Source organism: Drosophila ficusphila, unplaced genomic scaffold (assembly GCF_018152265.1).
Source record: "Drosophila ficusphila isolate 14025-0441.05 unplaced genomic scaffold, ASM1815226v1 contig_855, whole genome shotgun sequence".
NCBI classification, from domain to species: domain Eukaryota; kingdom Metazoa; phylum Arthropoda; class Insecta; order Diptera; family Drosophilidae; genus Drosophila; species Drosophila ficusphila.
Window position 1 is genome coordinate 1,624,019 of NW_025064807.1, and position 18,579 is coordinate 1,642,597.

At 37.1% G+C, this 18,579-nt stretch overlaps 1 protein-coding gene across 5 annotated transcripts in view; it reads left to right on the forward strand.

The window, feature by feature from the left end:
• LOC108100033 (1-phosphatidylinositol 3-phosphate 5-kinase) overlaps window positions 1-18,579 on the forward strand; it is a 68,269-nt gene that overhangs the window by 9,384 nt on the left and 40,306 nt on the right. The window contains exons 1-2 of one of the 5 annotated variants that reach the window (XM_017203753.2): window positions 1,743-2,790; window positions 3,865-4,021. In XM_017203753.2, the coding sequence (XP_017059242.2) occupies window positions 3,967-4,021 (55 nt within the window). In that variant the 5' untranslated portion in view covers window positions 1,743-2,790; window positions 3,865-3,966. Of the gene's footprint in view, window positions 1-1,742; window positions 2,791-3,864; window positions 4,022-18,579 lie in introns of those variants that run through there. The other 4 variants (XM_017203756.2, XM_017203757.2, XM_017203754.2 and 1 more) reach the window with 4 other exon arrangements.

An 18,579-nucleotide genomic window follows, 5' to 3' on the forward strand; every position in this document is an offset into this window, starting at 1 on the left:
AATATTATTTTACTAAACATATCTAAAGATTTATAGATCTCGTTCGCATTTTTGTAGTTTATAGCGTTTCTGACAACATTGTAACATTATGCTTTTAAAGGGTGTCCACTGTTTCAGATCTGGAATTAATGCCCGCGATATCGCTTCCTTCGTTTGACGTCTGCGACTCTTGAGGTTGTTCAGGTCGTTCAGTTTTTCAGGCAAATCGATTTCGATTTACATTGAAATTTGTCTCTCGATAACGAAAGTTTTCGAGGCGAAGGAAACAAAGGAAACAGCGATTTTTTTTCATTAGAATAATGCGATATGGGCAATTAATATGCATATGTTTCCTATTCGATCGGTTTGTTGGTTTTTGTTGCGAAGTTCAATCGAACAACAACTGGGCAAATAGGAAAGTGCAATGCAACACCGCCAGACAACTGCAATATGTCTGTTCCACTCTCGCCCCGTCTCGCTTCCACCCGCTGCCACCCACTCCACTGCACCCATCCCCACCCCCTTTGTTTTTTGTGTTGTTTTTTTTGTGTGTTGATTGACGAGTGACGAGGCCAAAGTATCAAATGGCCAGCGACGACACAGATATGCCTCCGTATACAAATACAGTTACAAAACACGCCTACACTTTGTTATCCATCAGAAAACCCCCATCCACTGCAACCCCCATCCCCCCTTTTCGACCCTTTTTGAGGTCTTCTGAAGTTGTAAAGTCGCTGATGTTGTTGTTCTTTCTATGACTTTATCGCCGTTGCGTTTCTGCTGCTCGCGCTCTTTCTCTCTATCGCTCTGTTGTCGTGCCAGCTCATTTCCACTGCCACTTGAACTCTGACCAGCTGACCTTCAGTGAACCCTTTTCGATGTGTGTGTGTGTGTGTGTATGCGGGGGGGTTGGGGATCGGACATGGAGAGGGAAATAGAAGCAGAGAGGCACAGTGGTGGGGCAGAGCACAACATACAGTGGTACCCACATAGATTACTGGAGAAACATAATATATAATTGTGTTACTAGTCATTTCTGTACTGACAAGATCTTGATCCATTTATTTAGGAAGACTGTCCCGACTAAAACCCGGTCATTTCGTAATTTTTTAGTCAAATGAATGATGTAATTTTAGACAACTAGACTCAAGCCTACTGATAAATTCTATTTCGCCGTATAAACTATTACATTGTTTTAGGAAAAACTTTAACCAAGCTAATGCACCTGTCGCATGCGCACAGCACTTACTGTACTGATAAAGCGCCTCCAATGCTCTCTTAGGTTTGGATCTCTTCGTTTCGTTTGTTTTGCTACACAGCTGTTTTTCCGGCTCTTTGATACTCCCCAGCTCTCTCTCTCTCTCTTTCTCTTTGACCTGCACGTGTGTGCCCGTTTGGGGCTTGGAGTATCTGCCGTTTTGTTGTTGTTTCTCCTCTTCTTTAGGTACCCTTATATAGAGCATTTTAGTTTTGATCAGATGCTTGTAACAAAGTGGTGGGATCATTGTAAGGTAATAAGATATAACTTTGATATTTATCAATCTATTATCTCTTGATTTTAAAAATATAATATAACTTACTTAAATCATCATATGATATAGCTCACCATTCCTGTACATATTTTAAAATTGTTCGTCTGTAGCTGGGAGGGCATTCAAACTATGGTGTGTCGGGACTGGCTTTCTTCCCCGTGTTGTTTTCTTATTTGTTGGGGCCGCTCTCGTGCTCTCTCAAAGCAGTGAGTTCAGTACGATTTCGTTCGTGCGGCGGGCAACTCGTGCGAATGCGAAAATAAATAACAAAAGCCGCGGCTTTATCAGTGATCGAGAATTCAACGATCGACGGATCGACGATCAACGATCCCGGGCCCCAAAGCGCGCGTAAATAGGGAAAAATACAAACCAAGAGGATTGATAAAAAAAATATACGCGTAGAGAAAACGTGCGCCGGGGAAAAAAGTGTGAGTGTGTGGGGGCGTTGTGTAAAAATGAAAGATTAAAAAATTCGAAAAAAGTGCTGACGGAGGAAGAAAATCATATAACCGTAACGGTAACAGTTTTGCCAGGAAAAACGGCAGGAAAAGTCACAAAAAACGGCGCAACTAATCCCCTCTAAAAATAGTCCGCAGAGAGATAAAAAATCACTCTGACATTTTTTGTGGTTATTCGCTTTATTTACAACAAACTCACGTGTCTAACGACACTTTGACAACACAGATACAAATCTGTTTGGGAAGCTGAGCACGTGACCACCAATTAATGAATGAGACAGCACCAGAAAAGAGAGTGAGACAGAAATAGGGGGAGAGTGCAGGCGAGATAAGTGATAACGCCGCGAAGGAAAAAAAATTCCGAATCTTATGCAAATCGAGCGACAAAAAAGTGAAACGCAAATAATCAAGTTTAAAAGTCAAAAGTCGCATGCGAAATTAAATAAACAATGCTTTAAAAGTTCAAAGCTACAACACACAAATGTTAATTGTGGAGAAAATTAAAAGCAAAGCGATAAAGTTGAAACTTGGCAAACGGAAATAAATTACATGCCAAATATAGGGTAATAATTCAAATAAAAATAAAAACCACCACACCTCCCAACAAGTTAGTAAAATCTATCATATACACCTGAAAAGTAAACACCTAAACACAATTAATTAAACAATACAATTTCATCTATGTAAATGTCACAATAAAGACTTCTACATTTTCTAATACGAATGACAAATTGACAAGAACACAAGTAGTCAGTCTGTCAGTCACAAAGTTAGTCAGGCAGTAAAAACATCAAGCAATTAACGTCTAAACAATCTAAGAGGTAAATTCGAATTTGAATTTGAGTTTAAGAAAAATATATAACACACTCACAAAAAAAAAAAAACACAATCAACAAAATAGATACTAAAACAACCGATCGAGAAACAAATGCATAATATACATGCAAAAAGCTGTTTAAATATTTGATAGCCCACCGAACGACCTTAAACTTTTCCATTGTTTGGTTAAAACAGAAAAGGTTAAAGTTCCGATACAGTTTTAACCGGGTTCCAAACAAGTTTAGTTGTCATTTTTGATAGGTGTCGAACACCAGTCTTTTAAACTTGTTACTTTTTAATCTTTTTTTATAGATACACGAATCTTTATATTTTAAAAGCTGATAAAGTTGTTACTGGTTTTCATTGATTTTATCTTACTTGCAAAAGTTATCAGTCGGTTTCCTATTTTTTAATTAATTGATCAGCTCAAATTGTAATTATATCATATCAATGGAGTATTATAAAAGCTTAAGGCGATTTATTAGTTAAAGGAATTTATTGAATAATTTATAACAAAGGATTGGCGGGACTTAAAAATAAATAATAAAGGTATCTTTTTATACTTTTGGGACTTTCTTTTGTTCGAACCATTTTATCTCTGGTGTGACAATTTCACACAAGCCAATATGCGACAATCGACAAATTCATTGTGCCAGCATTTAACATCATTTAATTACCCACATCACACAAAAACAAAACAAAAGAATGGCGAACCCGGCAATAAAACAGCAACAACGACAGACATTTGACAACCAGCAAATTAATTAAGCAAACACCCAAAGACAAGCAGGCCCACAAAGATACAAACTACGACAAGTACATGAAGCCGTAATGATTACCAAAGCTTGGACAATACGAACCGAGATAAATTAGCAGCATAAATGGTCAAAACAACTGAAACGGCTAACAAAACCTGGCAACTTAATTGAAGAAGTGGTCGAGCGTAAAGTGTTAAAATAACTTTATAAGCCCCATGATTTGTCTTTACCGCATATCTCTCTCTCTATTTATTTCTACTTTTTTTTTTTTGTATTTTACCCACTATTTATTTCCTGCCTTCACTATTTCACTTGCAGCAGCCACAAGTGGAAGAGAGATAGCCACGGATCGCCAGACAGAGAGGGCAAATCGAATCGGTTGACGACGGCGGAGGTTTGACAATATGTTGAGCCCCCATAATGAAGGAAATTGATACGGAGACAACAGTAGTATGGCCAGCCTGGTGTTATTCCGGTAAGTCACTCACTCCGCTCCACGGAATCAACCCCCCCCTCTTTCCCCTTCCCCTTCTCCCACTTCCCCTCGATTATAGTCGCTCAACTCCCCAACTCCAAAATGGAGTGCTTCGCAGTATTATGACAACAATTGTGGCTCGCGGAGGGGGGAAAGTTGTTGAAAGTTCAGCTATCGCTTTACGCTATTATCACGGTGCCGGTCTTTAATACCCTATAGAAATGGAGTTAGCTATTCGGTTGGAGTTTATCATTCGCTGATCTCAATAAAAAACTTAAATGAAATTGTGGATTGTATAATAAAGGGGGTTCTTTATATTTAATGATAATAAATCAGAAAAAAAATCATCCATTTAAATAACCAAACTATCCTGCCATAAAATATATATTACATTTTGTTTAATTCAATTCAAATCCCAAATAATATGTGTTATATATTTTGGAGATCAAATTCAAAATTTTCTTATATTCTAACAATTACCCAATGTGCAGTAGTACAACTCATTTGATATTTACCCACTCATTCTATCTTTTACGTGAAGAAAACTCTAAGATTAAGTAAGAAAATAATTTAGCTTTTTCAACAATCTTTTTAAAATACAACCTCCTAAGTGATTCGTAGATTAGTTTTTTAACAACCTAAAAGTTCAAATGGCAACTATGATTCACAAGACAAAAACTGCTCTCAACTCTTATGCAAAATTTTAATTATGCATAATTGTAGAACTAACCGGATTTGTGTCTGCTAACTTTTTTCCTAAGATTTACCCTAAATCCATGACTCACAGGGTATCTGAGAAGTTAACCAGACTCCACGACTTCCCTGCAGCATTTCTATTTGTTTTCATTTATTTTATTTGTTATTGTGCGCTTTATTTTTTCGGGCTTATATTTCTTACTGGTGCGCTTTTTTGTGCTGAAACGCCGATGGCCATTGTGGCCTTTGGTTTTGGTTGTTGGCTGTTGGTAGTTGGTTGTTGGTTGTTGGTGCTGTCAACGCCTTTGGCCAGTAGAGTTGTGGCCTACTGTTTCGGCTGCTGCAGTTTATGATCAACCGTTTTCGGTTTCGCCCCTCCTTGGGTTTGATTTTTGTTTTTTGATTTTTTCTTTTTACTGCCAGTTTTTTTTCTCTGCCGCTGCCGTAAATTTGTCTCACCCAGACCTTTGCCTTAGCTTTGGTCGTGTGTTTTATTTATTTTGACATTATTTATGGTCGTGTGACATTTTTCTGCTACTCCGTGATAAACTAATTAGATTGACCACTGCTGGTCGAATTGGCTTAACGCTCAGATCTTTCGACGTTTCACTTGCTCGGGAGTCAAGAGTTTTTGAGCCATGATGTCATGGCTCGGTATCTTGTCTCACCTTTGACTTTTGCTTTTGCTGTGGTCACTCGCAGCCAGCATGCAAAAACGAGAATTTCTGTTCGACATGCACATTGTGAAACACACAAAAAGTTATAATGCCGAAACAACAATATGCACACAATCATTAAAAAGTAAAAGGCAGAACTGAGGTTGCGAAAAAATAATAAAGATCGAACAGTCACCAAACGAGGGAGAGAATTGGGGATTTTATCTGACGTCAGAATTGGTTTGCAAACACGATTATAAGCTTGCACACGTTTTAATTACTGATTTCTCAAAGAAATTCATATATTTATTGTCTTTAAAATACATATAACTATAGGAACTCGACCGCCGCACGTGTTTCTTGAAGGCTTTGTTCTCTTTATTATTTGATTTCAACGCCAATTTTATCATAATCTTGCTAATCATCGACTGTTATACTAAAGCATGCCTGTCTTAATAATTATTAAGACAAATTAGCATTATATTTTTTGTTTTATTAAACTGGAAAAATCTAACTAAATCGGGTAAAAAAAATTAGCAATTTATTCACATTATCCCAAAGGGTTTTTAAGCAAAACTCAAATTTTTGAAAATGTATTTATTCGTTTCTGCCAACTGTACCTGTATTTCCTTTGAGCTGTCAACCTTTTGACCAGGCAAAAAAAATCTGGCCAAAACCGCTCCCAAAATCATCGAGTTCATCGAATATTTTTGCAAGCGACGAATTAAGCATTCAGCATGCAAATTTTCATTAAATAAAAGTAAATTCCCCTCCCAGTATAAAAAAGGCAGCCGCAATTTCAATGCGTCCCTCGATTTGACTTGACTTTGACCGGCTCCTCGGATCCTCCAAAAATGGCAAACGGCAAGGGACGAAAGCGGAGACAAATGAACGCCCAAATGGCCGACAAGTGGCGATAAATAAAACAAAAAAAAAAAACAAAAAAAAAAACAAGAAACGTATCGAGCTGCAGCAGCTTTAAAATAAAAATAATCAGAAATAAAAATAAACAGGCAACTGATGCCGAACAGCGGCGAAGACGACGTCGCCGATGATGATAATGATGAAAAAGATCGCTCGCCAGGCAAAATTAAAATGCAAAACGAGTCGGCACTGAAAGTCCCACCGTCGGCAATTCGCAGAGGAAAAGGGCAACCGTCCATCCAATACAGAAGCGACCCGTTCGCATCTCCGTTCCGGCCAGGCTAATACTCAAGTCGGCCGAAAGCTAAAGTGGTAGCTCGAATAAATGATCTTTAAAGCAGAATTTACCTGGAAGATTTCAATTTTATATGTCATGAACATGTCTTTTAAATTACATTTACATTTCTAAAGAACATTTTTAAACAATAAAAAAAATGGTTTTATCGTTTTGATCAACAAATATGTTTCAGTTTACTCAAAATATATAAATATTATACTAATATTGGAAAATATTTAAAAGATTTTAGTATAATATTGCTGAGTAAAAAATAACAAGAAGCTTAGTAAAGTTCCTTATTTTAGATTTTATAAGCTTGTATGTCTTACCATTTTAAGAGCAATTTTTTTACTATATCTTAAAATAAAAAGCATTATCCTTCCCTTCTTGAGTCTCCACTGTACATACATAATATCAATATGAGCTGCTGGCAAAGGTTATAATGCATCTCCATCTTTGCCGGCGATCCGCTGCCTTCGTTCTTGTTTGCGTTTTGCGCTTTTCACTCGCTTTGCTTTTGGTTTTGGTTTTGGTTTTGTTTTCTTTGTTTTTGCTTGACTTGACTCCGAAACCTTTGACGCGAACTTATGCCCTGCGAGTGGCCATGGAATGTTGACTTGCTGTCTGTCTGAGGCCGAGAATGGCGAACGAGAATGAGTCGCAGTCAGGCAGAAATCAGAGGGACCTGGCCAACTTGAAGTCGGGGTAACAAGAAGCCAGCAATGCCTTAAATGCGATCTGGAAATACACTTTGAAAGTAGATTATTCTGTATAAGGAAATAAAACAATTCAAGTAATGTTTCAAGTGGGATTTAAAAAGCATAACATGGTAATATGTTACATTATTTTATAGCATAACAAATATGAAAGTAAAATAATAATAATTTCATATGTTGGCCCACGCGGCGTATGAGTAATATACATGTACATGTGTTTCTGTTTATTCTTCTTTATTAGTTCAAAGAGATTAGATGTAAATGGTTTATATAATTTTTTAAAACAAATTTTTTTCTTTGATTATGATAGTTTATATTAATTGGTTCTATTGAAACCATATCCTTTTTGAAAGAGCATTGGTGTTGTGAACTAAATTGTTCTTTTGGGACCTCTGCATGCTTTATATGCCGATGGCGTGCAGAAAGTCGCCAATGACTTTTAAAGGCGACTGCGCAGCCGATTCACTTCACCCCTGCCCTCTGCCCCCTCCCCTTCCCCTCCCCCTTCCCTTTTCCCTCCCCTCAATGGAGAGTGGAGTGGAGTGGAGTCATCCTCTTATTTTTTATGTGTGCTCAACTTTGCACTCGGAGCAAAGTCAAAACGACTTGGGACACGCACACTTGTTGCTCTTTGGCATTGGAATTGCCTTACGTGGCATGCAAGTTGAAGCACATTGCACATTGCAAGTTGCACGTTGCACGTTTGCCGGATTGCCGGGTTGCCGGGTTGCAAGTTGCTGCTGCACTTATTTATTGTTTGTTGTTGCCGTGGTTATGATTTGCGATTTTTTCCCGCATATCGATGGCCACTTGGACTGGCTTCGCTTCCCCTTTTAGTCTTTTTCCCCCCCCCTTTCCCCTTGGATCTTTCCCCCTTTTCCTCCCCTTTTTCCTCATGCCCTCTTAGCACGGTAGCCGCCGCAGGGCGCAATTATGCCACTTGTCGGAATTTCACTCAGACTGAAGAAGAGGAAGAGCAGATAAAGCCGACGTCGCGCCGAAGCAGTAGCTATCCCCTTTTTCAGTACCGAAGTATGGAGTACAGTGGGCACTCTGCAAGCAGTATTTTCTTTATTAAAAAGATATGTTTCTTAAGAAAAGGTTTCTATGCTTGTTAAACTTATTTTATATTTTACTTATTCCTAAAAGGTCTAAAATTCCTTTACTTTTTTATGAAACTATAATCAATAGTTATTTTAACAATACATCTTTGTTTTTATCTATATCAATGTCCAAAAAAGAAAATTAATTAAAACTGCATGTTTAATTAGGAGTTAAAACTTTAAATCTTATAATACCTAAATTTTTTTGTATTCCATATCAACAAAGAAAGTATCATGTAAAAGTATAGGTATGTAGGATAGGATCTTATATTATATGTACGGTTTCCCGTGGTATAAAATTACACAAATTTAATCCAACTTATTATCCACAAAATGTTTTACATTTCTTCGCTGCAACTTTGTTTTTAATAGTTCCACATAAATTTTAAGGATGGTTAATCAGTACGTTTATATTAAGCGAAAAGTGAATGAAATTGTAGACTTCTCGGCCTTAGTAATTGAGACCTCACTGTACCTGGTACTGAATATGTGCGGATTTAAATTCATTTGTTTTGTTTCTGTTTCGGTCGCAGCTTTCGAGCCTAGAATCGCAAATGAGCAAAACGTGTAAATTATACGCGTCGCGGTCACAGCCCAAAGTAAATAAAAAAAAAAACTTATCGAAAAATTCCGCCTGGCTGCGACCCAAAGTAAGGTAAGGACCGAAGGTACACACACTTACACACTTACACACTCAGTCGCAAACAGCGACACTTCTGTGTGATTATTGGCTGCCACTCAAGTCGGAGTCGAGTTCAGTCAAAGTCGAACTCGCGGCTCACTTGTTGTCACCCAAGGTGTTCAATGGGATTTTGGCGACACTCCTCCAGTCGACAAATATTGATGGTAGAAGAACTCTAGCTGATAAATAATACAAATCGCTAATCCCAAATTAAAATGAGATTTCACACCTTACAGAAAACTTTGTCCGCTGTTCCTTGAGTGTTTTGAAACGGATTTGTTTACGGATTAGCAATTTTACTTTCAAAAATCAAACCTCTCATTAGGATCAGATTTTCAATTGTCAAAGTATTTTTTCCCATAAGTACAAAACAACAAAGCATATACAATTTGAAAATAAACTTTAAATAGTAACGCGAGTGGAAATGTTCGAAAAGACACCTTATTTAAATGTAAATAAACAACTAAAATAAGGCTTATATACATCATATGTTATTTAGTGGATGAAAGAAGTATACTTGGGAGGTCTAAAATGATTAAGCATTTCTTGCTAAACATACAAAAGATAATTTAAGTTAGGTTTTCGCATAGTTTACATTAGCATTAAGGCAGACAAGAAAAATACATTTCGTAAATGGTTCCCCTCTGTGATCAATCTACAAATCAATTATAATGTTTGATAGGTTTTGTTGGTATATTTATTAGAGTTAAAGGAGACTACGGCCCATCAATTTTTTTCTTACTATCTTTTCCTCTTATTCCGAAAAAGTTGTTTTTTTTTTTTAAATAACAAGAGCTTGATCCCACCGAACCTTTTAGGGTAAAAAGCTGAAAGTTCATCAATTTCCAATGACCTTTTTCTGTATTCCGACTGTTTAGCTTAGCGATCTCTAATTGCATAGTAATTGATATTAATTAAGCGATATCAAAAGGTCTCTTCGGCTTTTGGGGTCTCCACTTTGCAATGGTTTCTTCTTCCTTTTATTTTTTTTTTTTTTTTTTTATAGTTCGTAAAATACCTGCCTACACATTCTGGTCAAGCGAAATGGCAAATAATTAAATAATAACAAATAAAAAACGAACAAGTTAATGGCATTTAAGGCTGATTATTATTGTTGTTACTGTTGTTGTTGTTGTTAAGTGTGTGTGTGCAGCTTTTTACATTAACAATTGAACTTGAACTGAGCTGCCGTATGGGCAAAAAAAAAAAACAAAACAAAGCGAAACACGAAAAAACAAACGTTAAAAAAAAAACGTTAGGCGCCCATAAATTTCAAGTGTATCTGTCTCTCTTTATTTTTAAGCGTGTTCGTGTGTGTGTGTGATTGTGTGTGTTTGTGTTGGTGTTAGCCATGACTGTAACAAATTTAACGAACGTCATTGAAATGCCATGAAAAAAGTCCATGTAATTGTCAAGTCCAAGAGCGCGCGAAAAATTAAAAACAAAAAAAAATAACACCACAACTGCCGCTCAATAAAATCAGCAAAAACAACAACAATACTACATGCAAAGTTTGCGCCTTGTCCATTAAAAAAGTTGCGAGTCCAAGCCTCAAGTTTTGAGTATGAGTTGTTTTTTTTTGTGTGCTGTGTTTCTGCTTTATAAAACTCACATACCACAAGGTTGATTCTCTCTTCACATAAACCCATACCGACTATACATATAAAGATACCAAAGCGTAGCTCCCAAATAACAACAACAACAACAACAAAGGACTGACAACGCTTTTAGAATTCAATTAAAAAATCATTGAACGACGCTCGCGCCCTGCTCGAAAATAAAAATAAAAATAAAAAACAAAAAAAAAACATAAGAAAAAGCAGCAGCAGTGGAAATTATAGTGGCTGGATCAGAGGATAAAGGGGGGAATATAGAAGGGGATCGGGGCAGGTCAGACCAAACGGCGACGATCATTGGCGCAGATATTGACAAAATGTCGCAACGTGAGCAAATTATTGATGAGTTAGCAGAAAACAAAAGAACAATCGCTCGATGCGTGAGTGCGAAAGGGAGAGGGCGACACACCATACAGTTTATAGCATATAGTATATAGGATCGGGTTGGGTTCGGGGATCGGCGCAAGTGTGCTGTGTGTATCCCAAAATGCCTTCGCTTATTAACATTTTTAACCAATTTGTGAAGTGGAATACGTACGGAGGCATTGGAGGAAGATCGGGTGTGAGGCCCGTAAACGACCTCAAAAAACTCAGTTTGAATTGGGAAGTTTGGAACAGGTGTACCCTAAAAGTAAATCTTATTTTCCTGTTACTATACTAAAGCATAGGAAAAAATTCATAAACTAAAAAATAAAAACGCTTTTCAAAGTTTTATATTTTAAAAAGGTTATTACTGATAATAAACAACTGGTGTTTTAAAAACAGTATCTAGAAAATATGAAAAAGAAGAAATATTGAGTATTTGAATTTCAGAAATAATTCCCTTCAATGAATAATTTTTATTTGCAAAGGCCTTTAATCTTATTTACCATTTTTTACTTCTATCAAATCTTAACAGAATTTTTAAAGATAATATTAAATAAATTCTTCCAGCGCTATGACTATGAAACTTTAATTTAGTGTTATTACCCTCATATAATAAGTCCCTTACAGTTCCTATCTCATCGATCAACCTCAAAGATTTGGTTTTAAAAACGCTTCTCGCATTTTGGTGAAACCGCACTAAAGATCTTGTCAAACTGTTTACGGCTTTTTAAGAATTTTCCGTTCCGTTTGTCCAGCGGTTAGAGTTGTTCGTTCTGTTTCTGTTTTTCTGACTGGGTTTCTGTTTTTCTGACTTGGTTTCTGTTTGCCTCCTTCACGATGCGCGTGACCCCAAGACAAGCGAACGCGACTCGGGCAAACACTCTGGGCCATGTTTCTCCATCTCCATTTCCATTTCCATCTCGAACTCGGCCTCGACTTGGCTTTATGACACCCAAACGCACGGCGACCGAGACGAGACGCACACACACCCCAAAGATCTCGATGGGTTTTGTGCGAGTCTGTTTGATTATTCAATTTGAAAGTTATTCATTATGCGATCACGTACTCGAAGCAGCCGAATTGTGAGCACAGCCCCGTCCGTTTGTCCATCAGTTTGTCCGTTCATTTGTCCGTCCGTCGCAGAGGTCAACGCTCGAAGTCAGAGTTGTCAATCAGTCAGTCGCCAGTCGGCTTGGCCAAAAATCTCTTACCCAAATTGAATTTCTGACACATTATTTATCTGCCAGCTGTTTTTTTTTTTTTTTGCTGCTTTGTCCCCCTCCGAACCGAATGGGTTTTTATGTGGCCTCTAATGAAGTTTTCACTTGGGTCCCTCGTTTTTTTACGACCCCAAACGTCTGTAACCTCAAATTAGTTGCCGCCAGAGTTGCCACAGTGCCGTCGTTAAACGCCGTTGCAGTCGGACAAGACGGTTTCCTGTCGTCCTGTCCTTGCCACCGCAAATGACAAAAAATTAACAGACTCTCAAGATCCGCGATCGCTTTGGCTTTGGCTATGGCTTTGGTTTTTGACTTTGGTTTTGATCTTGGGTCCGCTCTCGGCATCTAATCTCCATCATCGGACTGCAAAGCCAGGGCAAAAGTTGGCACGAAGCCTCGGTCGAGGATAGAAGATGGCGAGCTGTAAAATTGCCATTAAATAGTTGCCGTTCCTGTTGATTTTTATGCTCGCGAGTTAACACTGAGCTTAATTAGGGGGTTGAGTAGGTAAAAGATATTTAGAAAGGAACCAAAGAACATTTTTATTACTTAATACATAACTTGAACTCATCTTAAACCAAATATTGTTGAGATTTTAGCAAGATTATTTAAAATCATTTGTGCTCTCAAAGTAGATCCATTAAAAACTTTGTTGTTTTTTATACTATCCTCTCTTAATAAATGCTTAATAAATCTAATTCTACATTTTTTTGTGATAAAAGAACCTTGAGAGAAGAACTAACTAATTAAAAATCTTACAAGTTGTTGTCATATCTTCTGTAAAATACAGATTTCTATTCTTTTTATCACAAAAATGTAAGAAATGTTAATTTCTGTCGTTAAATGGAAATAGATAGAATTATACTTTTATTTAAATTTCAAATAAAAATTAATTGTAAATTCTAAGTTATGAAATTGTTTCCAGTGCAGTTGGTTCACCTTTTCGACTTCCTCTGGCGCTTTCTGAGCTATTTACACTTTTGCCTTCTGCCGTCTTTAGTTGATGTTGAAGTTGAAGTAAATTCTTTTTAATGTTTACTTAGCCTCCTTCCAGTCCTGTGGCACCTCCTCCTGCCCAGTTTGCAGCATCTGCTGATGATGTCTCAATTAGTTGGTCTCTCGTGGATTTTTGTGGCTTGCCCCGAGATCTGTGGAAACTATTAAAAAAGCGATGGCGCGTGTGTTTGTAAGTTAAGATGAGGTACAAGTTTGCCATTTCACGGGGATCGTTATCTTTCCACTGGCCGGATATTGCGAGCATAGTGATTTATCTAGCAGATAATAATGATACATATCTTGTGTATCTCGTGCATCATTGTTGGCAGTCTAAGTTCACATTCCGCTTATCTGGCTGCTTGTAAATGATCTTTGGTCGGTTATCTAGCTGCTGGCAAAGTTTACTTTTAGTTTCTAGTTTGCTGTGGTTGGTAAACTAAGTTGAATAAACGATTTATAAAAACATTGTCAAAGGTCATCTGTCTTTGGTAGTAAATATGTGTATGGCCTCATTTGGTGATATTTTTTTAGCTCTTCATTTATAATTATAAGTTTGTCGCATTAGAGTTGTATAAATAATTTAAATTTAGCTGGAATTATGAAAGGTAAAACTTCGTTGAAATTATATGCTATATTTTATCAACTAATTTATTGCGTTTTATTATTCATTATTTTAATAATTTACGAGAACTTCCTTTGCAATGATTACTTAAGTATTAAGTATTTGTAGGTTTGTTCACATTCAAGATAATTTAAAGAACCTATCTAGAGCTTATCAAAAAAAGTCGTATTAAATTAAAATTTTATGAAAATATCATATCAAATATTTTGCAGTGTAGTATACAAAAATGTAACTGCTTGGTGGTGAACTACTTGTAGTTTGCAGTTTACTAATTTACTAATAGTTTACTTATTAAACAAGTTCTATACACTTCGTATTCCATTTTAAGAACTTACCTCTTCACTCCTTTTTCATACTTCATCTAATAGTTCACACACGTTCAGTTGTCATCAGAAGAGAATCTCCTGGGTCTGCACTCCAAATTCTTAAGTTCCAGACTTTAACCCAGGGGACAAATTATGCAAACTCCCGTAACTGTACAATATGCATATGAGGAGGCCCAAACGTTTATTATCCCCTCTGCCTTGCTGGCGATTTTGGGCCCGAAGCGTAATAGTTCAATCACTTGTCGCCTCAGAAGCGCATTCATCTCAGCTGCAGTCGCAGCCTTTCTCTATTTGTCACAAACACCAATTTCGTGTGACAAATTTGTATGGCTCGCCAGTTCGGTTGGCCAACGATCTCTTTGTGGCTTTGTGGCTTTGTGGCTTCTTTGGCGTTTCTTCGGTTTTGGGCCTTAGTTCGATGCCAAATATGGTGACTCCTTCCTTGCGATGGGGACCTGCGATGGTGAGTACTTTATGCCTAGATATGTGAGCTGACTGCCAGTATTCAAATGGCCAGCCAGCAAAAGCTAAAGGGAGGCGGGGTTTTCGCTTGTCTTCTGGCAGTTTGTCGCGCATTTAAAATGCAAATTATCATCATTATGATGGCCCATCATCATCTCCATTCTCCAATCCCCCTTCCCCATTCTCCATCCCCATTCTCCATCCCCACCATCATCATCATTGTTATGATCATCGGCGGACAGCCTCCTGCCATCTGCAGTCTGTTGGCAAAATTGTTGTTGGCAAATTATTACCTTGGCCAAAGTCATAAACATTTTGGCATGTCTTCACGTGCCACGATCATCATTATCATCATCATTACCATTCTCATCATCGTCGTTATTGTGTTGATCAGGCAGCACACACACACAAATTGGTTGGAAAAGGGGGGCTGCAGAGTGTGGAACCCCAAAGTCAGTCATAAATTTGTCACAAAAATATATATACTTACATAAAGTCTGCCCAGTCTGTTGTTGTTTGGGTCCCTCCTGTTTGTTTGTCTGTTTGCCTGGCTTTTCGTTTTTCTGTGTGATTTGTCAATCCGTCATTGAAGCGCCGTTGTTTAGTCGCTGAATTTATGGAGGAGTTGTTCTCTTTACCTCGCTTCCTCAATCCAATCCATCAGATTAGCCGAAGGAATTTCGTTTTCCATGGCATTTAGTAAGTGCTAATCACAGGGAAATCATTTTAACACGATTAAAAGTTTTTAACTTCAAGTAAAGATTTTAACATTACGCAACATCTTAATTAACTCGAAAAAACTAACATTAATTATATTGTAAACTTTGGGAATATTTATAAATTATTATAGTCTTTTATTATTTTCTACATTTTTTTAATTCTAAAGAGATTGAACGAAAATCGTTGATTAACTTGATCCCGCTCCAAATGTTGTATCTATTTTGTTTTGTCTATTTTGTTTTCTAATCGCATGAAAATAAAAGTTAAGTCTTCGTTAGTCAAAAAATCTTACATTCTATATTTTATATGTTTCATTTGGTTAACCTTTTTAATACATATGTATGTATATATAGAGATATATGCTTATTTAAATTTTAAATATAAATTAATATTTAAGAAGTCTCACACAACGTAGAATTCAGTATTATTTTTGAACTGGTAATCTTTCATCTCCCCCGTTTACTGTGTTTTTTTTTTTGTGCTATCCCACGGATTGTCACCGCTTCCATTACCTCCATTATGCTTGATCTTTTGTCTGACCGAACTTATTCACCCACTGTCTTTATCCGCCCGCCCCCCACCTTCGCCTTTTTTGTTGTTGTCACGCGCTGCTATTATGCAAATATTGGGCTGTTAAATTGTATGGTGCACGCGTTATTTATTCTTTAGGTCTTTATTCTTGGCGCGGTGAGGAAAGAAAAAACGATCAAATAATCGAAAAAAATTAAAGACACCATATAAATCGTTGATTGTTTATGTTGTTGGGTATCATTATAGCCATTTAGGTTGCATAAATTACGGCGTTTCAATCTTTTGTCATTTGCAGAAATTGCAAATCAATTGATCGTTTATTTTGATGTCAACGTTTCTTTTTGCTGGGGTCATATAAGGAAAAGAAAATATCTACATAAGAAAGGAGTGATAATGAAGCACTTAACTTACAACTGAAAAAAAGAACAGATAAATAAAATGGTACATAAAATAAAAAAAGTGTACTATAATATATTAATAAATAAAACATTTTTTATTTTTTCAAAAATATATATACGAGTATGTTTTAAAAAGCAACTGCCACTGTGTGGTATTTTTGGCCGACTAAACTAACAAAGTTGTTAATAATAATCTGAATTATCCGCTATATATTTAAAAAGTCAATGTTTAAGTATTTACACTCTTTTGACTGTCTTGCCGTTTATTGCGTGATTATTAATTGTAGTATAAAGGTTTTAAAAAACAAATATTTTGATATTAATTTTTAATCACAAACGCATTATTGGTTTGTTGACATATCCCTGACTCATTTTTGCCCCCGCGCTGAGCTGTCGATCTTCTATAAATTCTTATCTGACTCAGAGGGTTTGGCTCCCTCGACAAGTGTGTTGACCTATTTTGTGGTTAACCCTAAATGCAAACGATTGCGTTCCTTTCCCTCACCCTCCCCCAACCTTTTGTGGCATTGCAGCACGTAGTTGGAAATACACACATACTCCCCGCACCTCTCTCTTCGCCTTTCTCTTGCCACCTACACACGCATTATACATATATATACATATGTGAACATATATAGTATGTATGTATGAACTCTGGTGAACTGCTGAAAGCAAAAATGAAATGGCGACAAAGGCAAAATGGCAATATCAATCAATTCGAGGAGCGGGAGAGAGATGCAAGAAATCTAAAAAGAGTACTCTCCGTTGGAAAAGAGATGGGGAGGTGGTGGGTGCAGAAAGGGGGGCCAGGGCAAAGAGAGAGTGAGAAAGACAGAGAGCGCGAGTCAGCGGTCGTGGACATTTGCTGTTTTATTGTTGTTGTTGTCGTCTATATTTACACTTGTGGCCTCTTATCAAATGGCAGCGGCGCAGTTGACTTTTTTGACGTTTGTGTATACACTCTCCACGGTTTGTTGTTGTTGTTATCGTTGCTGTTGTTGTTTGGCTGATCTGTGTACTATATGGTGTACTATATGCTGCTGTTGCTGTTGTTGTTGTTGCTGTCGCATTTTGTACGCGTCGACCGCTGCTATGCCGCTTTGACTTTTTGCTCTGCCATCGTTCCCAGTTGTATTTTTATTTTAAATATATATACACACCAATCTCAACTCGGGGGCAAAATTGGAACAGTCCACACGGAATGAAAACCCCAACAAGACAGGCAAAATTGAGAGGAACACGAGGGATTTCTTGAACCAAGAGGGATTTAGGGGGTTTATATTTCTTGGGAATTTAATTTCTGAAAATACACTAGTTTTCATTTAAGCATCACTTATTTTTGGTCGTTTGTTATTTGAACAATAAACATAATTAAACATGAGTAAAGATCACTCAAAGGTTCAATATTTACGAAATTTGTTGGTTTTTTTGGAAAAAAAAATTAATTAACTTCTTCCTTCTTCTCATGGTAATTCTGAATCTGGCTGGTTTGAGTATTACTATTCTTATCGCACCCACGCCTATTTTCGTGAACCACATTGTTTTACTTGGGTTTTGTTCCACTCTAACCAGACGGAGTCGCCTTGTGCGATAAGTTCGCGTGCAAAGGTTTTGAACTGCCTGAACTCGTTGGTACACACCAAGTCTACTTGCAAAACGGCAGCAAATGTGTATGTTCCTATACATATATACATATATATACAATATGTGGACAGAATAACCCATATACACTTGGCGAGCAGGAAATTATACTATTGACTGCCTTCTGGGCGATCGTGTTTAAGATTTATAATTGCATATTAAGCATACGCCGAGTCAGCCGGCGGGGGTGTAGAATGATATGCTAAGTGGTTTAATCATCCAGACGATTGGATTGGGTTGAAAAACGATTACAGAGGTTGTGTGCCAGCTGGGTTAATGGGATAACAATTTTAATAAAGAAATTGATTTCGTAAACGTGCTCTAAGTGAATATTAAGCATACGACTAGTAAGCCAACAGAAACATGACTCAAATTGATTCTGAATAATTTACTAATAAAATAAAGTACCTTTAACTAGTTGATAACGTGAATTTTAACTGTAACCTAAACGAAAGCACTCCACAGTAGACCTTCCCAATGTATGACATTACGTATACGCAACGTTATCAATGCGACACTCAGCAAAGACCTACTAAACTGGAATTGATACGAAGATAGATCTCTATGAAATAAAACGAAATTAGTGTCAAGTTTAAAGAACAGAAA